The 23,077-nt window shown below is 46.2% G+C and overlaps 1 protein-coding gene across 1 annotated transcript in view; it reads left to right on the plus strand.

The window, feature by feature from the left end:
* LOC109885555 (methyl-CpG-binding domain protein 2-like) overlaps positions 1-23,077 on the plus strand; it is a 72,607-nt gene that overhangs the window by 35,651 nt on the left and 13,879 nt on the right. The window contains exon 3 of the mRNA XM_031802727.1: positions 10,499-10,636. Within this exon, the coding sequence (XP_031658587.1) occupies positions 10,499-10,636 (138 nt within the window). The remainder of the gene's footprint in view (positions 1-10,498; positions 10,637-23,077) is intronic.

The following is a 23,077-nucleotide window of genomic DNA, read 5'->3' on the forward strand; positions in this document are numbered from 1 at the left end:
CTAATGGACATTAGTTGTATTGTCTCAGTAACTAATGGACATTAGTTGTATTGTCTCAGTAACTAATGGACATTAGTTGTATTGTCTCAGTAACTAATGGACATTAAAGTTGTATTGTCTCAGTAACTAATGGACATTAAAGTTGTATTGTCTCTAACTAATGGACATTAAAGTTGTATTGTCTCAGTAACTAATGGACATTAAAGTTGTATTGTCTCAGTAACTAATGGACATTAAAGTTGTATTGTCTCAGTAACTAATGGACATTAAAGTTGTATTGTCTCTCTAACTAATGGACATTAAAGTTGTATTGTCTCAGTAACTAATGGACATTAAAGTTGTATTGTCTCTAACTAATGGACATTAGTTGTATTGTCTCAGTAACTAATGGACATTAGTTGTATTGTCTCTAACTAATTGACATTAAAGTTGTATTGTCTCAGTAACTAATGGACATTAAAGTTGTATTGTCTCTCTAACTAATGGACATTAAAGTTGTATTGTCTCAGTAACTAATGGACATTAAAGTTGTATTGCTGTCTACTTGAATCTCTTTAAGTTGTAGAAGTTGTCAGGATGAAGGGCAGATAGAATCTGGAAGGAAAAATACTAAGGCATTCCTGCATTATGCTGCCTAACAACAGCTCTCTGTCATCACAGCATGGTCCTCCAGGCTCTGTTTTACCTTGAGCTCTTATTTAGGTAGGGTGTACTTGGGGGTTGTTAACATGGTAACTGAGAGGGTTATAGAGGTGGTCTACAGGGTGTTGTGTGTGTATATAGAGGTGGTCTACAGGGTGTTGTGTGTGTGTGTATATAGAGGTGGTCTACAGGGTGTTGTGTGTGTGTATATAGAGGTGGTCTACAGGGTGTTGTGTATATATAGAGGTGGTCTACAGGGTGTTGTGTGTATATAGAGAGGTGGTCTACAGGGTGTTGTGTGTATATAGAGGTGGTCTACAGGTTTTGTGTGTATATAGAGAGGTGGTCTACAGGGTGTTGTGTGTATATATAGAGAGGTGGTCTACAGGATGTTGTGTGTATATAGAGGTGGTCTACAGGGTGTTGTGTATATGTAGAGGTGGTCTACAGGGTGTTGTGTGTGTGTATATAGAGGTGGTCTACAGGGTGTTGTGTGTGTGTATATAGAGGTGGTCTACAGGGTGTTGTGTGTGTGTATATAGAGGTGGTGTACAGGGTGTTGTGTGTGTATAGAGGTGGTCTACAGGGTGTTGTGTGTGTATATAGAGGTGGTCTACAGGGTGTTGTGTGTGTATATAGAGGTGGTCTACAGGGTGTTGTGTGTATATAGAGGTGGTCTACAGGGTGTTGTGTGTGTATATAGAGGTGGTCTACAGGGTGTTGTGTGTGTATATAGAGGTGGTCTACAGGGTGTGTGTGTATATAGAGGTGGTCTACAGGGTGTTGTGTGTGTATATAGAGGTGGTGTACTGGGTGTGTGTGTATATAGAGGTGTTGTACTGGGTGTGTGTGTATATAGAGGTGGTGTACTGGGTGTGTGTGTATATAGAGGTGTTGTACTGGGTGTGTGTGTATATAGAGGTGGTGCACTGGGTGTTTGTGTATATAGAGGTGGTGTACTGGGTGTGTGTGTATATAGAGGTGGTGTACTGGGTGTTTGTGTATATAGAGGTGGTGTACTGGGTGTTTGTGTATATAGAGGTGGTGTACTGGGTGTTTGTGTATATAGAGGTGGTCTATGATCTTCCTCTCTCAGTCCACGATGCCCCCTTCCCAGTCCACAATGCTCCTCTCCCAGTCCACGATGCCCCCTTCCCAGTCCACGATGCTCCTCCCCCAGTCCACGATGCCCCCTTCCCAGTCCACAATGCTCCTCTCCCAGTCCACGATGCTCCTCTCCCAGTCCACGATGCTCCTCTCCAGTCCACGATGCTCCTCTCCCAGTCCACGATGCTCCTCTCCCAGTCCACGATGCTCCTCTCCCAGTCCACGATGCTCCTCTCCCAGTCCACGATGCTCCTCTCCCAGTCCACGATGCTCCTCTCCCAGTCCACGATGCTCCTCTCCCACTCCACGATGCTCCTCCCCCAGTCCACGATACTCTTCTCCCAGTCCACGTGACCTGAGATGCAGCTCATCCCTGTGCTAAGGAATAAACAGATCCTCGTCTCCAGTTAGGCCTGTGTGTGTCAGTGTGCCCTGAGCCGGTGTTGATTGGCTGACAGGCGTCGGTTTTAGCTTGGCCTCACTCTGCTCTGCTCTACTGCTCTCAACGTGTCATCGCTCGGGAGTCCCCTCCCCCTAACCCTCCCCCTCCCCCTCACACTCCCATGTTGTGTCTGCCAAACCACAGATCAGAGTTAACCTTTCAACTGCCGCTCCGCAGACTGCTACACACACACACACACACAAACACAAACACAGCCATGTGAGTGAGGATCTCAATAAGCAGCCTCACTCAACCATCCGTCTACTTTGAATGTTGTCTGTCTGTCAGCCTCACTAGTTGTCTGTCTGTCTGCCTCACTACTTGTCTGTACGTCTGCCTCACTACTCACTGACTATAGTGTTGATAGTTTCTGTAGAAACGGTCACTGACTATAGTGTTGATAGTTTCTGTAGAAACGGCCACTCACTATAGTGTTGATAGTTTCTGTAGAAACGGCCACTCACTATAGTGTTGATAGTTTCTGTAGAAACGGTCACTCACTATAGTGTTGATAGTTTCTGTAGAAACGGTCACTCACTATAGTGTTGATAGTTTCTGTAGAAACGGTCACTCACTATAGTGTTGATAGTTTCTGTAGAAACGGTCACTCACTATAGTGTTGATAGTTTCTGTAGAAACGGTCACTCACTATAGTGTTGATAGTTTCTGTAGAAACGGCCACTCACCATAGTGTTGATAGTTTCTGTAGAAACGGCCACTCACCATAGTGTTGATAGTTTCTGTAGAAACGGCCACTCACCATAGTGTTGATAGTTTCTGTAGAAACGGCCACTCACTATAGTGTTGATAGTTTCTGTAGAAACGGCCACTCACTATAGTGTTGATAGTTTCTGTAGAAACGGCCACTCACTATAGTGTTGATAGTTTCTGTAGAAACGGCCACTCACTATAGTGTTGATAGTTTCTGTAGAAACGGCCACTCACTATAGTGTTGATAGTTTCTGTAGAAACGGCCACTCACTATAGTGTTGATAGTTTCTGTAGAAACGGCCACTCACTATAGTGTTGATAGTTTCTGTAGAAACGGCCACTCACTATAGTGTTGATAGTTTCTGTAGAAACGGCCACTCACTATAGTGTTGATAGTTTCTGTAGAAACGGCCACTCACCATAGTGTTGATAGTTTCTGTAGAAACGGCCACTCACCATAGTGTTGATAGTTTCTGTAGAAACGGCCACTCACCATAGTGTTGATAGTTTCTGTAGAAACGGCCACTCACCATAGTGTTGATAGTTTCTGTAGAAACGGCCACTCACCATAGTGTTGATAGTTTCTGTAGAAACGGCCACTCACCATAGTGTTGATAGTTTCTGTAGAAACGGCCACTCACCATAGTGTTGATAGTTTCTGTAGAAACGGCCACTCACTATAGTGTTGATAGTTTCTGTAGAAACGGCCACTCACTATAGTGTTGATAGTTTCTGTAGAAACGGCCACTCACTATAGTGTTGATAGTTTCTGTAGAAACGGCCACTCACTATAGTGTTGATAGTTTCTGTAGAAACGGCCACTCACTATAGTGTTGATAGTTTCTGTAGAAACGGCCACTCACCATAGTGTTGATAGTTTCTGTAGAAACGGCCACTCACCATAGTGTTGATAGTTTCTGTAGAAACGGCCACTCACCATAGTGTTGATAGTTTCTGTAGAAACGGCCACTCACCATAGTGTTGATAGTTTCTGTAGAAACGGCCACTCACCATAGTGTTGATAGTTTCTGTAGAAACGGCCACTCACTATAGTGTTGATAGTTTCTGTAGAAACGGTCACTCACTATAGTGTTGATAGTTTCTGTAGAAACGGCCACTCACCATAGTGTTGATAGTTTCTGTAGAAACGGCCACTCACTATAGTGTTGATAGTTTCTGTAGAAACGGCCACTCACTATAGTGTTGATAGTTTCTGTAGAAACGGCCACTCACCATAGTGTTGATAGTTTCTGTAGAAACGGCCACTCACCATAGTGTTGATAGTTTCTGTAGAAACGGCCACTCACTATAGTGTTGATAGTTTCTGTAGAAACGGCCACTCACTATAGTGTTGATAGTTTCTGTAGAAACGGCCACTCACTATAGTGTTGATAGTTTCTGTAGAAACGGCCACTCACTATAGTGTTGATAGTTTCTGTAGAAACGGCCACTCACTATAGTGTTGATAGTTTCTGTAGAAACGGCCACTCACTATAGTGTTGATAGTTTCTGTAGAAACGGCCACTCACTATAGTGTTGATAGTTTCTGTAGAAACGGCCACTCACTATAGTGTTGATAGTTTCTGTAGAAACGGCCACTCACTATAGTGTTGATAGTTTCTGTAGAAACGGCCACTCACTATAGTGGTGAACATGTTCCGCTGTATAAAGAGGAGCGCACGAGAAAAAGAGGAGCGCACGAGAAAAAGAGGAGCGCACGAGTGCCCAAAGCAGGGGGATGAGGGGCGGTGGAGGGGTGGCAAACTATTGAAAAGAAGGTTCGGCTACCCGCACTGCATTGTGTGCCTCCCCCCAACCCCTCTTTTGCGCTGCTGCTACTCTCTGTTTAGCTTATATGCATAGTCACTTTAACTATACATTCATGTACAGTGCCTTGCGAAAGTATTCGGCCCCCTTGAACTTTGTGACCTTTTGCCACATTTCAGGCTTCAAACATAAAGATATAAAACTGTATTTTTTTGTGAAGAATCAACAACAAGTGGGACACAATCATGAAGTGGAACGACATTTTATTGGATATTTCAAACTTTTTTAACAAATCAAAAACTGAAAAATTGGGCGTGCAAAATTATGTCTCTATCAGTTTTGCACATCGAGAGACTGAAATATTTTCCCATTCCTCCTTGCAAAACAGCTCGAGCTCAGTGAGGTTGGATGGAGAGCATTTGTGAACAGCAGTTTTCAGTTCTTTCCACAGATGCTCGATTGGATTCAGGTCTGGACTTTGACTTGGCCATTCTAACACCTGGATATGTTTATTTTTGAACCATTCCATTGTAGATTTTGCTTTATGTTTTGGATCATTGTCTTGTTGGAAGACAAATCTCCGTCCCAGTCTCAGGTCTTTTGCAGACTCCATCAGGTTTTCTTCCAGAATGGTCCTGTATTTGGCTCCATCCATCTTCCCATCAATTTTAACCATCTTCCCTGTCCCTGCTGAAGAAAAGCAGGCCCAAACCATGATGCTGCCACCACCATGTTTGACAGTGGGGATGGTGTGTTCAGTGTGATGAGCTGTGTTGCTTTTACGCCAAACACAACATTTTGCATTGTTGCCAAAAAGTTCAATTTTGGTTTCATCTGACCAGAGCATCTTCTTCCACATGTTTGGTGTGTCTCCCAGGTGGCTTGTGGCAAACTTTAAACAACACTTTTTATGGATATCTTTAAGAAATGGCTTTCTTCTTGCCACTCTTCCATAAAGGCCAGATTTGTGCAATATACGACTGATTGTTGTCCTATGGACAGAGTCTCCCACCTCAGCTGTAGATCTCTGCAGTTCATCCAGAGTGATCATGGGCCTCTTGGCTGCATCTCTGATCAGTCTTCTCCTTGTATGAGCTGAAAGTTTAGAGGGACGGCCAGGTCTTGGTAGATTTGCAGTGGTCTGATACTCCTTCCATTTCAATATTATCGCTTGCACAGTGCTCCTTGGGATGTTTAAAGCTTGGGAAATCTTTTTGTATCCAAATCCGGATTTAAACTTCTTCACAACAGTATCTCGGACCTGCCTGGTGTGTTCCTTGTTCTTCATGATGCTCTCTGCGCTTTTAACGGACCTCTGAGACTATCTCAGTGCAGGTGCATTTATACGGAGACTTGATTACACACAGGTGGATCGTATTTATCATCATTAGTCATTTAGGTCAACATTGGATCATTCAGAGATCCTCACTGAACTTCTGGAGAGAGTTTGCTGTTTTGGATCATTGTCTTGTTGGAAGACAAATCTCCGTCCCAGTCTCAGGTCTTTTGCAGACTCCATCAGGTTTTCTTCCAGAATGGTCCTGTATTTGGCTCCATCCATCTTCCCATCAATTTTAACCATCTTCCCTGTCCCTGCTGAAGAAAAGCAGGCCCAAACCATGATGCTGCCACCACCATGTTTGACAGTGGGGATGGTGTGTTCAGTGTGATGAGCTGTGTTGCTTTTACGCCAAACACAACATTTTGCATTGTTGCCAAAAAGTTCAATTTTGGTTTCATCTGACCAGAGCATCTTCTTCCACATGTTTGGTGTGTCTCCCAGGTGGCTTGTGGCAAACTTTAAACAACACTTTTTATGGATATCTTTAAGAAATGGCTTTCTTCTTGCCACTCTTCCATAAAGGCCAGATTTGTGCAATATACGACTGATTGTTGTCCTATGGACAGAGTCTCCCACCTCAGCTGTAGATCTCTGCAGTTCATCCAGAGTGATCATGGGCCTCTTGGCTGCATCTCTGATCAGTCTTCTCCTTGTATGAGCTGAAAGTTTAGAGGGACGGCCAGGTCTTGGTAGATTTGCAGTGGTCTGATACTCCTTCCATTTCAATATTATCGCTTGCACAGTGCTCCTTGGGATGTTTAAAGCTTGGGAAATCTTTTTGTATCCAAATCCGGCTTTAAACTTCTTCACAACAGTATCTCGGACCTGCCTGGTGTGTTCCTTGTTCTTCATGATGCTCTCTGCGCTTTTAACGGACCTCTGAGACTATCTCAGTGCAGGTGCATTTATACGGAGACTTGATTACACACAGGTGGATCGTATTTATCATCATTAGTCATTTAGGTCAACATTGGATCATTCAGAGATCCTCACTGAACTTCTGGAGAGAATTTGCTGCACTGAAAGTAAAGGGGCTGAATAATTTTGCACGCCCAATTTTTCTGTTTCGGATTTGTTAAAAACGTTTGAAATATCCAAAAAATGTCGTTCCACTTCATGATTGTGTCCCACTTGTTGTTGATTCTTCACAAAAAAATACAGTTTTATATCTTTATGTTTGAAGCCTGAAATGTGGCAAAAGGTCGCAAAGTTCAAGGGGGCCGAATACTTTCGCAAGGCACTGTACATACTACCTCAATTGGCCTGACCAACCAGTGCTCCTGCACATTGGCTAACCGATCTATCTGCACTCACTACTTTAGCCTCTCTACTCTATATAGCCTCTCTACTGTATATAGCCTCTCTACTGTATATAGCCTCTCTACTGTATATAGCCTCTACTCTATATAGCCTCTCTACTGTATATAGCCTCTCTACTGTATATAGCCTCTACTCTATATAGCCTCTCTACTGTATATAGCCTCTCTCCTGTATATAGCCTCTCTACTGTATATAGCCTCTCTACTGTATATAGCCTAGCTACTGTATATAGCCTAGCTACTGTATATAGCCTAGCTACTGTATATAGCCTCTCTACTGTATATAGCCTCTCTACTGTATATAGCCTCTCTACTGTATAGAGCCTCTCTACTGTATATAGCCTCGCTACTTTTATAGCCTCTCTACTGTATAGAGCCTCTCTACTGTATAGAGCCTCTCTACTGTATAGAGCCTCTCTACTGTATAGAGCCTCTCTCCTGTCGTTTAATTGAGTCACTACTGTATATAGCCTCACTACTGTATATAGCCTCTCTACTGTATATAGCCTCGCTACTTTCATAGCCTCTCTACTGTATATAGCCTCTACTGTATATAGCCTCTACTGTATATAGCCTCGCTACTTTTATAGCCGCTCTACTGTATATAGCCTCTCTACTGTATATAGCCTCACTACTGTATATAGCCTCACTACTTTCATAGCCTCACCACTGTATATAGCCTCACTACTGTATATAGCCTCTCTACTGTGTATAGCCTCTCTACTGTATATAGCCTCTCTACTCTATATAGCCTCTCTACTGTATATAGCCTCTCTACTCTATATAGCCTCTCTACTCTATATAGCCTCTCTACTCTATATAGCCTCTCTACTCTATATAGCCTCTCTACTCTATATAGCCTCTCTACACTATAAAGCCTCTATACTGTATATAGCCTCTCTACTGTATATAGCCTCTACTGTATATAGCCTCTCTACTGTATATAGCCTCTCTACTGTATATAGCCTCTCTACTGTATATAGCCTCTCTACTGTATAGAGCCTAGCTACTGTATATAGCCTCTCTACTGTATGTAGCCTCTCTACTGTATGTAGCCTCACTACTGTATATAGCCTCTCTACTGTATATAGCCTCGCTACTTTTATAGCCTCTCTACTGTATATAGCCTCTCTACTGTATAGAGCCTCTCTACTGTATATAGCCTCTCTACTGTATATAGCCTCTCTACTGTATATAGCCTCTCTACTGTATATAGCCTCTCTACTGTATATAGCCTCTCTACTGTATATAGCCTCTCTACTGTATGTAGCCTCTCTACTTTTATAGCCTCACTACTGTATATAGCCTCTCTACTGTATATAGCCTCTCTACTGTATATAGCCTCACTACTGTATATAGCCTCGCTACTTTTATAGCCTCTCTACTGTATATAGCCTCTCTACTGTATAGAGCCTCTCTACTGTATATATCCTCTCTACTGTATATAGCCTAGCTACTGTATATAGCCTCTCTACTGTATGTAGCCTCTCTACTTTTATAGCCTCACTACTGTATATAGCCTCTCTACTGTATATAGCCTCGCTACTTTTATAGCCTCTCTACTGTATATAGCCTCTCTACTGTATATAGCCTCTCTACTGTATAGAGCCTCTCTACTGTATAGAGCCTCTCTACTGTATAGAGCCTCTCTCCTGTCGTTTAATTGAGTCACTACTGTATATAGCCTCACTACTGTATATAGCCTCTCTACTGTATATAGACTCTACTGTATATAGCCTCGCTACTTTTATAGCCTCTCTACTGTATATAGCCTCTCTACTGTATATAGCCTCACTACTGTATATAGCCTCGCTACTTTCATAGCCTCAGTACTGTATATAGCCTCACTACTGTATATAGCCTCTCTACTGTATATAGCCTCACTACTGTATATAGCCTCACTTCTTTTATAGCCTCTACTGTATATAGCCTCTCTACTGTTATAGCCTCTCTACTGTATATAGCCTCTCTACTGTATATAGCCTCTACTTTATATAGCCTCTCTACTGTATATAGCCTCTCTACTGTATATAGCCTCTACTTTATATAGCCTCTCTACTGTATATAGCCTCTCTACTGTTATAGCCTCTCTACTGTTATAGCCTCTCTACTGGGGATTTTAACAAGGCTAATCTGAAAACAAGACTCCCTAAATTTGATCAGCATATCGATTGCGCAACCAGGGGTGGAAAGACCCTGGATCATTGTTACTCTAACTTCCGCGACGCATATAAGGCCCTGCCCCGCCCCCCTTTCGGAAAAGCTGACCACGACTCCATTTTGTTGATCCCTGCCTACAGACAGAAACTAAAACAAGAAGCTCCCACGCTGAGGTCTGTCCAACGCTGGTCTGACCAAGCTGACTCCACACTTATGTAATACATGTATCACTAGCCACTTTAACTATGCCACTTGGTTTACATACTCATCTCATATGTTATACTGTACTCGATATCACCTACTGTATCTTGCCTATGCTGCTCTGTACCATCACTCATTCATATATCCTTATGTACATATTCTTTATCCCCTTACACTGTGTATAAGACAGTAGTTTTTTGGAATTGTTAGTTAGATTACTTGTTCGTTATTACTGCATTGTCGGAACTAGAAGCACAAGCATTTCGCTACACTCGCATTAACATCTGCTAACCATGTGTATGTGACAAATAACATTTGATTTGATTTATTGTATATAGCCTCTCTACTGTATATACTCTCTCTATTGTATATAGCCTCTACTGTATATAGCCTCTACTGTATATAGCCTCTACTGTATGTAGCCTCTCTACTGTATATAGCCTCTCTACTGTATGTAGCCTCTCTACTGTATGTAGCCTCTCTACTGTATATAGCCTCTCTACTGTATATAGCCTCTCTACTTTATATAGCCTCTCTACTGTATATAGCCTCTCTACTGTATATAGCCTCTCTACTGTATATAGCCTCTCTACTGTATATAGCCCCTCTACTGTATATAGCCTCTCTACTGTATATAGCCTCTCTACTGTATATAGCCTCTCTACTGTATATAGCCTCTCTACTGTATATAGCCTCTCTACTGTATATAGCCCCTCTACTGTATATAGCCTCTCTACTGTATAGAGCCTCTCTACTGTATAGAGCCTCTCTCCTGTCGTTTAATTGAGTCACTCTTCTCCTTTTAAGGGTAAACCAGACCTGAACACAGGACTTCCTATCAGACAGACAGCCTCCATCTTTAAGCAGCCCGTCACCAAAGTGGTGAACCACCCCAGCAACAAGGTGAAGACAGACCTGCAGAGAGCCACAGAGCAGCCCAGACAGGTGAGACACGCAAGCACGCACACACGCACACTGACTCACACACGCACACATGCGCACACACACACACACGTACACACACACACACACACACACACATGTACACACACACACACACACACACACACGTACACACGTACACACACACACACACACACACACACACACACACACACACACACACACACAAATCAAATGTTATTTGTCACATACACATGGTTAGCAGATGTTAATGCGAGTGTAGCGAAATGCTTGTGCTTCTAGTTCCGACAATGCAGTAATAACCAACAAGTAATCTAACTAACAATTCCAAAACTACTGTCTTATACACAGTGTAAGGGGATAAGGAATATGTACATAAGGATATATGAATGAGTGATGGTACAGAGCAGCATAGGCAAGATACAGTAGATGATATCGAGTACAGTATATACATATGAGATGAGTATGTAAACAAAGTGGCATAGTTAAAGTGGCTAGTGATACATGTATTACATAAAGATGCAGTAGATGATATAGAGTACAGTATATACATATACATATGAGATGAATAATGTAGGGTAAGTAACATTATATAAGGTAGCATTGTTTAATGTGGCTAGTGATATATTTACATCATTTCCCATCAATTCCCATTATTAAAGTGGCTGGAGTTGAGTCAGTGTTTTGGCAGCAGCCACTCAATGTTAGTGGTGGCTGTTTAACAGTCTGATGGCCTTGAGATAGAAGCTGTTTTTCAGTCTCTCGGTCCCAGCTTTGATGCACCTGTACTGACCTCGCCTTCTGGATGATAGCGGGGTGAACAGGCAGTGGCTCGGGTGGTTGTTGTCCTTGATGATCTTTATGGCCTTCCTGTGACATCGGGTGGTGTAGGTGTCCTGGTGGGCAGGTAGTTTGCTCCCGGTGATGCGTTGTGCAGACCTCACTACCCTCTGGAGAGCCTTACGGTTGTGGGCGGAGCAGTTGCCGTACCAGGCGGTGATACAGCCCGATAGGATGCTCTCGATTGTGCATCTGTAGAAGTTTGTGAGTGCTTTTGGTGACAAGCCGAATTTCTTCAGCCTCCTGAGGTTGAAGAGGTGCTGCTGCGCCTTCTTCACGATGCTGTCTGTGTGGGTGGACCAATTCAGTTTGTCTGTGAGGAACTTAAAACTTACTACCCTCTCCACTACTGTTCCAGCGATGTGGATAGGGGGGTGTTCCCTCTGCTGTTTCCTGAAGTCCACAATCATCTCCTTAGTTTTGTTGACGTTGAGTGTGAGGTTATTTTCCTGACACCACACTCCGAGGGCCCTCACCTCCCTGTAGGCCGTCTCGTCGTTGTTGGTAATCAAGCCTACCATTGTTGTGTCGTCCGCAAACTTGATGATTGAGTTGGAGGCGTGCGTGGCCATGCAGTCGTGGGTGAACAGGGAGTACAGGAGAGGGCTCAGAACGCACCCTTGTGGGGCCCCAGTGTTGAGGATCAGCGGGGTGGAAATGTTGTTGCCTACCCTCACCACCTGGGGGCGGCCCATCAGGAAGTCCAGTACCCAGTTGCACAGGGCGGGGTCGGGACCCAGGGTCTCGAGCTTGATGACGAGCTTGGAGGGTACTATGGTGTTAAATGCCGAGCTGTAGTCGATGAACAGCATTCTCACATAGGTATTCCTCTTGTCCAGATGGGTTAGGGCAGTGTGCAGTGTGGTTGAGATTGCATCGTCTGTGGACCTATTTGGGCGGTAAGCAAATTGGAGTGGGTCTAGGGTGTCAGGTAGGGTGGAGGTGATATGGTCCTTGACTAGTCTCTCAAAGCACTTCATGATGACGGAAGTGAGTGCTACGGGGCGGTAGTCGTTTAGCTCAGTTACCTTAGCTTTCTTGGGAACAGGAACAATGGTGGCCCTCTTGAAGCATGTGGGAACAACAGACTAGGACTGATTGAATATGTCCGTAAACACACCAGCCAGCTGGTCTGCGCATGCTCTGAGGGCGCGGCTGGGGATGCCGTCTGGGCCTGCAGCCTTGCGAGGGTTAACACGTTTAAATGTTTTCCTCACGTCGGCTGCAGTGAAGGAGAGTCCGCATGTTTTAGTTGCGGGCCGTGTCAGTGGCACTGTATTGTCCTCAAAGCGGGCAAAAAAGTTATTTCGTCTGCCTGGGAGCAAGACATCCTGGTCTGTGACGAGGCTGGTTTTCTTTTTGTAATCCGTGATTGACTGTAGACCCTGCCACATACCTCTTGTGTCTGAGCCGTTGAATTGAGATTCTACTTTGTCTCTATACTGATGCTTAGCTTGTTTGATAGCCTTGCGGAGGGAATAGCTGCACTGTTTGTATTCGGTCATGTTACCAGACACCTTGCCCTGATTAAAAGCAGTGGTTCGCGCTTTCAGTTTCACGCCAATGCTGCCATCAATCCACGGTTTCTGGTTTGGGAATGTTTTAATCGTTGCTATGGGAACGACATCTTCACCGCACGTTCTAATGAACTCGCTCACCGAATCAGCGTATTCGTCAATGTTGTTGTCTGACGCAATACGAAACATGTCCCAGTCCACGTGATGGAAGCAGTCTTGGAGTGTGGAATCAGATTTGTCTGACCAGCGTTGAACAGACCTCAGCGCGGGAGCGTCTTGTTTTAGTTTCTGTCTGTAGGCAGGGATCAACACACACACACACACAGACTCTCTCTCACACACACACACATACACACACACACACACACACACACACACGCTGAGTAACTCAATCTCTGTAGTGACTGGTACTTTATTGCCCAGAGGGAGGGGTTGATCATGAGATGCATCCAAAAAAGGTGAAAGGTCACTGGCTATCATTGGCGAGAGTAGCTGCTGACTGCGCCAACCCATTGAGAGATTTTAACAGTAATCTCTTTTTTTTTTTTTTTTATGGTACATTCCTGACTTGGAAAAGAGTTACAAATGAAGACTAGTTGTGAGTTTTTGAACTGGTTTCCAGGCAGCCATGCTGCTTCAGTCTCCTGACACCAGCATCACAGCCTCTCATTGTCTAGTGGCTACTACGTAGGCTAGCCACAACGTCATACTAGTTACACAGTAGAGCAAAGCCCGCTAAACCTATCATGTAAATCCTGTAACCGAACCAGGGTGTCATGTCTGGCGCCGACCACTAGAGGCTGCTAATGGACCACAGATGTAGTGCTGTAGCTGCTTACTGTGTTACAGCAGCATCACACTGACTGGGACTGGGACTGTAGGAGCTGTTATAGAGGCAGTCATAGCCACTATAGAGCCAGTCATAGCCGTTATAGAGCCAGTCATAGCCACTATGGAGCCAGTCATAGCCACTAGAGAGCCAGTCATAGCCACTATAGAGCCAGTCATAGCCGCTATAGAGCCAGTCATAGCCGCTATAGAGCCAGTCATAGCCGTTATAGAGCCAGTCATAGCCGCTATAGAGCCAGTCATAGCCATTATAGAGCCAGTCATAGCCGCTATAGAGCCAGTCATAGCCGCTATAGAGCCAGTCATAGCCGCTATAGAGCCAGTCATAGCCACTATAGAGCCAGTCATAGCCGCTCATAGCCGCTATAGAGCCAGTCATAGCCGTTATAGAGCCAGTCATAGCCGCTATAGAGCCAGTCATAGCCGCTATAGAGCCAGTCATAGCCGTTATAGAGCCAGTCATAGCCACTATAGAGCCAGTCATAGCCGCTCATAGCCGCTATAGAGCCAGTCATAGCCGTTATAGAGCCAGTCATAGCCGTTATAGAGCCAGTCATAGCCACTATAGAGCCAGTCATAGCCACTAGAGAGCCAGTCATAGCCACTATAGAGCCAGTCATAGCCGCTATAGAGCCAGTCATAGCCGCTATAGAGCCAGTCATAGCCGTTATAGAGCCAGTCATAGCCGCTATAGAGCCAGTCATAGCCATTATAGAGCCAGTCATAGCCGCTATAGAGCCAGTCATAGCCGCTATAGAGCCAGTCATAGCCGCTATAGAGCCAGTCATAGCCACTATAGAGCCAGTCATAGCCACTATAGAGCCAGTCATAGCCACTATAGAGCCAGTCATAGCCACTATAGAGCCAGTCATAGCCGTTATAGAGCCAGTCATAGCCGTTATAGAGCCAGTCATAGCCACTATAGAGCCAGTCATAGCCATTATAGAGCCAGTCATAGCCGTTATAGAGCCAGTCATAGCCGATATAGAGCCAGTCATAGCCGTTATAGAGCCAGTCATAGCCGTTATAGAGCCAGTCATAGCCACTATAGAGCCAGTCATAGCCACTATAGAGCCAGTCATAGCCATTATAGAGCCAGTCATAGCCGCTATAGAGCCAGTCATAGCCGCTATAGAGCCAGTCATAGCCACTATAGAGCCAGTCATAGCCGCTATAGAGCCATTCATAGCCGTTATAGAGGCAGTCTACTCTGAGTAACATAAATTACCGACCAGTAGGCCCAGTCTACCCTGAGTAACATAAATTACAGACCAGTAGGCCCAGTCTACCCTGAGTAGCAGAGATGACAGACCGGTAGGCCCAGTCTACCCTGAGTAACATAAATTACAGACCAGTAGGCCCAGTCTACCCTGAGTAGCAGAGATGACAGACCGGTAGGCCCAGTCTACCCTGAGTAGCAGAGATGACAGACCGGTAGGCCCAGTCTACCCTGAGTAGCTGCCCAGTCTACAGACCACTAGGTCCAGTCTACCCTGAGTAGCTGCCCAGTCTACAGACCGGTAGGTCCAGTCTACCCTGAGTAGCTGCCCAGTCTACAGATCACTAGGTCCAGTCTACCCTGAGTAGCTGCCCAGTCTACAGACCACTAGGTCCAGTCTACCCTGTACAGAGAGCAGTGAATCACAGTTAGTGTAATCGATGCGCAGGTGGATGTTTTTGTGCGTGTGCTGCTCTTTTTTACTGTGATCGATTGTGTGTGTGTGTGTGTGTGTGTGTGTGTTAGTGCGTGTGTGCTTGTATTATCATATACATGATGAAGCCTCACCAGATGAATGCCAGTCAGCCAGCCAGTCAGTCAGTCAGCCAGCCAGCCAGCCACATAGTCAGTCAGCCAACCATTCACTTAGTCAGTTAGTCAGCCAGCCAGTCAGTCACTTAGTCAGTTAGTCAGCCAGCCAGTCAGTCACTTAGTCAGCCAGCCAGTCACTTAGTCAGTTAGTAAGCCAGCCAGTTAGTCAGTCAGCCAGTCAGTCACTTAGTCAGCCAGCCAGCCAGTCACATAGTCAGTCAGCCAAACATTCACTTAGTCAGCCAGTCAGTCAGTCAGCCAAACATTCACTTAGTCAGCCAGTCAGTCAGTCAGCCAAACATTCACTTAGTCAGCCAGTCAGTCAGCCAGCCAGTCAGTCACTTAGTCAGCCAGTCAGTCACATAGTCAGTCAGCCAGCCAGTCACTTAGTCAGCCAGCCAGCCAGTCACTTAGTCAGCCAGCCAGCCAGTCAGCCAGTCAGTCACTTAGTCAGCCAGCCAGCCAGTCACATAGTCAGCTAGCCAGCCAGCCAGCCAGTCACATAGTCAGCCAGCCAGTCAGCCAGTCAGCCAGTCAGTCACTTAGTCAGCCAGCCAGCCAGTCACATAGTCAGCTAGCCAGCCAGCCAGCCAGCCAGCCAGTCACATAGTCAGCCAGCCAGTCACATAGTCAGCCAGCCAGTCACATAGTCAGCCAGCCAGTCACATAGTCAGCCAGCCAGTCACTTAGTCAGCCAGCCAGCCAGTCACTTAGTCAGCCAGCCAGCCAGTCACTTAGTCAGCCAGCCAGCCAGTCACATAGTCAGCCAGCCAGCCAGTCAGTCACATAGTCAGCCAGTCATTCACTTAGTCAGCCAGCCAGTCACTTAGTCAGCCAGCCAGCCAGTCACTTAGTCAGCCAGCCAGCCAGTCACTTAGTCAGCCAGCCAGCCAGTCACTTAGTCAGCCAGCCAGCCAGCCAGCCAGCCAGCCAGCCAGTCACTTAGTCAGCCAGCCAGCCAGCCAGTCACATAGTCAGCCAGCCAGCCAGTCAGTCACATAGTCAGCCAGCCAGCCAGTCAGTCACATAGTCAGCCAGCCAGTCAGTCACATAGTCAGCCAGTCAGTCACTTAGTCAGCCAGTCAGTCACTTAGTCAGCCAGTCAGTCACTTAGTCAGCCAGTCAGTCACTTAGTCAGCCAGCCAGCCAGCCAGTCACATATTCAGTCAGCCAACCATTCACTTAGTCAGTTAGTCAGCCAGCCAGTTAGTCAGTCAGCCACTTAGTCAGCCAGCCAGTCACATAGTCAGTCAGCCAGTCAGCCAGCCAGTCACATAGTCAGTCAGCCAGTCAGCCAGCCAGCCAGTCACATAGTCAGTCAGCCAGTCAGTCAGCCAGCCACCCAGTCAGCCAGCCAGCCAGTCAGTTAGTCACCCAGTCAGCCAGCCAGCCAGTCAGTTAGTTAGTCTGCCAGTCAGTCAGTCAGTCAGTCAGTGACTTAGTCAGCCAGCCAGCCAGCCAGTCAGTCACGAGGAGGGTTAATGTAATGTATCAGGTAATTATCTCTCTCTCCCACCAATAGGCTGCTTCTGTGTTGTTGGGACAATCTGCCAACTCAGCAAATTTTGTTCCCATGACACCCACCCCATCTCCTTGTTGCCGGGGAGATCATTCTGTCCCCCTACACACACAGCTATGTCTTACTATACTTGTGAGAACTTTTTAGAGACCAACAATTGATTCCCATTCAAAATCATATTTCCCTTACCCATAATGCAGTGCCTGAATGTCTTGAATCAGCAGCAAAGCAGGGTTTGTTGTTGTTAGGTTTGGGCTGTGTTAACTACTGTCACCACTGTCTACCCCCCACAACACCATTCCCTTACCATGACAACACTTCAGGTTCTCTACAGAGTGGCTGGCTGTTTCACAGACAACAGACTACAGAGTACCTACCGCTCTATCTGTGTCTGAGGACAGTGAGGGACGTTTAGGTTAGCTGCTGTGTCTGAGGACAGGGAGGGACGTTTAGGTTAGCTGCTGTGTCTGAGGACAGTGAGGGACGTTTAGGTTAGCTGCTGTGTCTGAGGACAGTGAGGGACGTTTAGGTTAGCTGCTGTGTCTGAGGACAGTGAGGGACGTTTAGGTTAGCTGCTGTGTCTGAGGACAGTGAGGGACGTTTAGGTTAGCTGCTGTGTCTGAGGACAGTGAGGGACGTTTAGGTTAGCTGCTGTGTCTGAGGACAGTGAGGGACGTTTAGGTTAGCTGCTGTGTCTGAGGACAGTGAGGGACGTTTAGGTTAGCTGCTGTGTCTGAGGACAGTGAGGGACGTTTAGGTTAGCTGCTGTGTCTGAGGACAGTGAGGGACGTTTAGGTTAGCTGCTGTGTCTGAGGACAGTGAGGGACGTTTAGGTTAGCTGCTGTGTCTGTGTAAGTTTGTGTCTTTAATTTTTTCAATTGAACCTTTTATTTAACTAGGAAAGTCAGTTCATTCTTATTTACGATGACGGCCTACCCCCCCCCCCCGGCCAAACCCGGACGACGCTGGCCCAATTTTGCCCTATGGGACTCCCAATCGCGGCCGGTTGTGATTCAGCTTGGATTGGAACCAGGGTGTCTGTAGTGACGGCTCTAGCACTGAGATGCAGTGTCTTAGACCACTGAACCAGGGTCTGTAGTGACTCCTCTAGCACTGAGATGCAGTGTCTTAGACCACTGAACCAGGGTCTGTAGTGACGCCTCTAGCACTGAGATGCAGTTCTTTAGACCACTGAACCAGGGTCTGTAGTGATGCACTGAGATGCAGTTCTTTAGACCGCTGCGCCACTCGAGAGTAGATTATGCTGTTACCCTACCTGCTGCTGTGTCTGTGGTCTGAGGACAGTGAGGGACATGTAGCCACTGTTAGGCTGTCTGTGTGAGGCTGAGTCTGAGGACAGTGAGGGACATTTAGTCACTGTTAGGCTGTCTGTGTGAGGCTGAGTCTGAGGACAGTGAGGGACATTTAGCCACTGTTAGGCTGTCTGTGTGAGGCTGAGTCTGAGGACAGTGAGGGACATGTAGCCACTGTTAGGCTGTCTGTGTGAGGCTGAGTCTGAGGACAGTGAGGGACATGTAGCCACTGTTAGGCTGTCTGTGAGGCTGAGGCTGAGGACAGTGAGGGACATGTAGCCACTGTTAGGCTGTCTGTGTGAGGCTGAGTCTGAGGACAGTGAGGGACATGTAGCCACTGTTAGGCTGTCTGTGTGAGGCTGAGTCTGAGGACAGTGAGGGACATGTAGCCACTGTTAGGCTGTCTGTGTGAGGCTGAGTCTGAGGACAGTGAGGGACATGTAGCCACTGTTAGGCTGTCTGTGTGAGGCTGAGTCTGAGGACAGTGAGGGACATGTAGCCACTGTTAGGCTGTCTGTGTGAGGCTGAGTCTGAGGACAGTGAGGGACATGTAGCCACTGTTAGGCTGTCTGTGTGAGGCTGAGTCTGAGGACAGTGAGGGACATTTAGCCACTGTTAGGCTGTCTGTGTGAGGCTGAGTCTGAGGACAGTGAGGGACATGTAGCCACTGTTAGGCTGTCTGTGTGAGTCTGAGTCTGAGGACAGTGAGGGACATGTAGCCACTGTTAGGCTGTCTGTATGAGGCTGAGTCTGAGGACAGTGAGGGACATGTAGCCACTGTTAGGCTGTCTGTGTGAGGCTGAGTCTGAGGACAGTGAGGGACATGTAGCCACTGTTAGGCTGTCTGTGTGAGGCTGAGTCTGAGGACAGTGAGGGACATGTAGCCACTGTTAGGCTGTCTGTGTGAGGCTGAGGCTGGCTGGCAGATTATGTGACTTTAAGATGTGCTGCCTAACGAGGCTGTGGAGAAAATGGAGTGATCACACATGTATACATGGAATGAGGAGGAGGAATACATTTAGGATTTGGACATTTTCATCTCCCACCCATGCCTTCCCTGAGGATCTCCTCCCCTTCCTCCTCTCTCTACCCTTCCTCCTCACCTCTCTACCACTCCTCCTCTCCCTTTCCCTCCCCCTTCCTATACCTCTCTACCCTTCCTCCTCACCTCTATACCCCTCCTCCTCTCTCTCCCCTTCCTATACCTCTCTACCCTTCCTCCTCACCTCTCTACCCCTCCTCCTCTCTCTCCCCTTCCTCCTCACCTCTACCCCTCCTCCTCTCCCTCCCCTTCCTATACCTCTCTACCCTTCCTCCTCACCTCTCTACCCCTCCTCCTCTCTCCACCCTTCCTCCTCACCTCTCTACCACTCCTCCTCTCCCTTTCCCTCCCCCTTCCTATACCTCTCTACCCTTCCTCCTCACCTCTATACCCCTCCTCCTCTCCCTCCCCCTTCCTTTACCTCTCTACCCTTCCTCCTCACCTCTATACCCCTCCTCCTCTCCCTCTCCCTCCCCCGTCCTATACCTCTCTACCCTTCCTCTTCACCTCTCTACCCCTCCTCCTCTCCCTCCCCTTCCTATACCTCTCTACCCTTCCTCCTCACCTCTCTACCCCTCCTCCTCTCTCTACCCTTCCTCCTCACCTCTCTACCCCTCCTCTCCCTCCCCCCTTCCTCCTCACCTCTCTACCCCTCCTCTCCCTCCCCCTTCCTATACCTCTCTACCCTTCCTCCTCACCTCTATACCCCTCCTCCTCTCCCTCTCCCTCCCCCTTCCTTTACCTCTCTACCCTTCCTCCTCACCTCTCTACCCCTCCTCCTCTCTCTACCCTTCCTCCTCACCTCTATACCCCTCCTCCTCTCCCTCCCCCTTCCTATACCTCTCTACCCCTCCTCCTCTCCCTCCCCCTTCCTATACCTCTCTACCCTTCCTCCTCACCTCTCTACCCCTCCTCCCTCCCCCTTCCTATACCTCTCTACCCTTCATCCTCACCTCTCTACCCCTCCTCCTCTCGCTCCCCCCTCCTCATCTCCCTCCTCTTCCTCCTCATCTCTCTACCCCTCCTCCTCTCGCTCCCCCTCCTCATCTCCCTCTTCCTCCTCATCTCTCTACCCCTCCTCCTCTCGCTCCCCCTCTCCTCATCTCCCTCCCCTTCCTCCTCATCTCTCTCGTTGTTAATACGAGCCAGTTGGTCACATCTAGATAACTTCCTAGCAAGATGATGAAGAAACCATCAAATTCACTCTCCATAATCCCATACTGCCAGTGCCAGCCCATAGCCAAAACGTTTAACTATTTAGCTAACGACAGCTAGCACAATATAGCTATCGAGCTAGCTAAGGACACTGCACTAACATCTGTAGCTACCACAGGCAACTGTTTAATGGAAACTAGCTAATCCATTGTGATGCCATTATAATGTCAACACTAGCTAATCCATTGTGATGCCATTATAATGTCAACACTAGCTAATCCATTGTGATGCCATTATAATGTCAACACTAGCTAATCCATTGTGATGTCATTATAATGTCAACACTAGCTACAGTGGTTAGCTAGCTTGGAGGAAGTATTTGGTGTTGTGTGCATTGCGTCGGTGCACTTAGCTAGCTACCATCCCATAGCTTACATTGCATATGAAGTATGACTGGCTCATCCATGGATGTACTGAGAGAACAACCTATTTTTACTTTTCTTTTGTGTTGACTTCGGGCTCTCTGATTGGCTCAAAGTCAAGTTGTTGGACACTGACGAGTATTACAATTCTACCAAGTAGAAACGGAAGGTTCGTCGCTACCGGATCCGCACGCAGCAGGTACCGCTTTTGTTCTAGCAAGAGAAGGAACGGCCTCCCACTGTGATGAGTACCTGTCAGCAGTCTATCGGCAGTGAGATTATCTGTGTGTTTCATGCTTCAAGGCCGGAGAGAAAGAGATTCCTTGGCTGCTGCTGTTACTGGCATACACATAAACACACACAATTAACCCTGATGTTAAGGGATGTCAAATACTAGATGCCCACTAGATTCTTATAAGAAATCCCACTATGCCCTCAGACAAACGATCAAACAGATTGAGTCCTACTACATTGGCTCTGATGCGCGTCGGATGTGGCAGGGCTTGGAAACTATTACGGACTCCAAAGGGAAACCCAGCCGTGATCTGCCCAGTGACGCGAGCCTACCAGACGAGCTAAATGCCTTTTATGCTCGCTTCGAGGCAAGCAACACTGAAGCATGCATGAGAGCACCAGCTGTTCCGGAAGACTGTGTGATCACGCTCTCCGTAGCTGATGTGAGCATGACCTAGAAACAGGTCAACATTCACAAAGCCGCTGGGCCAGACGGACTACCAGGACATGTACTCAAAGCATGTGCGGATCAACTGTCAAGTGTCTTCACTGATATTATCAACCTCTCCCTGACCGAGTCTGTAATACCTACATGGTTCAAGCAGACCACCATAGCACCTGTGCCCAAGGAAGCGAAGGTAACCTGCCTAAATGATTGTCTATACACACCATCCTATATAACTACTGTCTATACACACAATCCTATATATAACTACTGTCTATACGCACCATCCTATATAACTACTGTCTATACACACCCTCCTATATAACTACTGTCTATATACACCATCCTATATAACTACTGTCTATACACACCATCCTATATAACTACTGTCTATACTGTTTATACACACCATCCTATATAGCTACTGTCTATACTGTCTATACACACCATTCTATATAACTACTGTCTATACACACCATCCTATATAACTACTGTCTGTACACACCATCCTATATAACTACTGTCTATACTGTCTATTCACACCATCCTATATAACTACTGTCTATACACACCATCCCATATAGCTACTGTCTATACACACCATTCTATATAACTACTGTCTATACACACCATCCTATATAACTACTGTCTGTACACACCATCCTATATAACTACTGTCTATACTGTCTATTCACACCATCCTATATAACTACTGTCTATACACACCATCCTATATAACTACTGTCTGTACACACCATCCTATATAACTACTGTCTATACTGTCTATACACACCATCCTATATAGCTACTGTCTATACTGTCTATACACACCATTCTATATAACTACTGTCTATACACACCATCCTATATAACTACTGTCTATACACACCATCCTATATAACTACTGTCTATACACACCATCCTATATAACTACTGTCTATACTGTCTATACACACCATCCAATATAACTACTGTCTATACTGTCTATACACACCATTATATAACTACTGTCTATACTGTCTATACACACCATCCTATATAACTACTGTCTATACACACCATCCTATATAACTACTGTCTATACACACCATCCTATATAACTACTGTCTATACTGTCTATACACACCATTCTATATAACTACTGTCTATACACACCCTCCTATATAACTACTGTCTATACACACCATCCTATTTAACTACTGTCTATACTGTCTATACACACCATCCTATATAACTACTGTCTATACACGCCATTCTATATAACTACTGTCTATACACACCATCCAATATAACTACTGTCTATACACACCATCCTA

Source organism: Oncorhynchus kisutch, linkage group LG23 (genome assembly GCF_002021735.2).
Source record: "Oncorhynchus kisutch isolate 150728-3 linkage group LG23, Okis_V2, whole genome shotgun sequence".
NCBI classification, from domain to species: domain Eukaryota; kingdom Metazoa; phylum Chordata; class Actinopteri; order Salmoniformes; family Salmonidae; genus Oncorhynchus; species Oncorhynchus kisutch.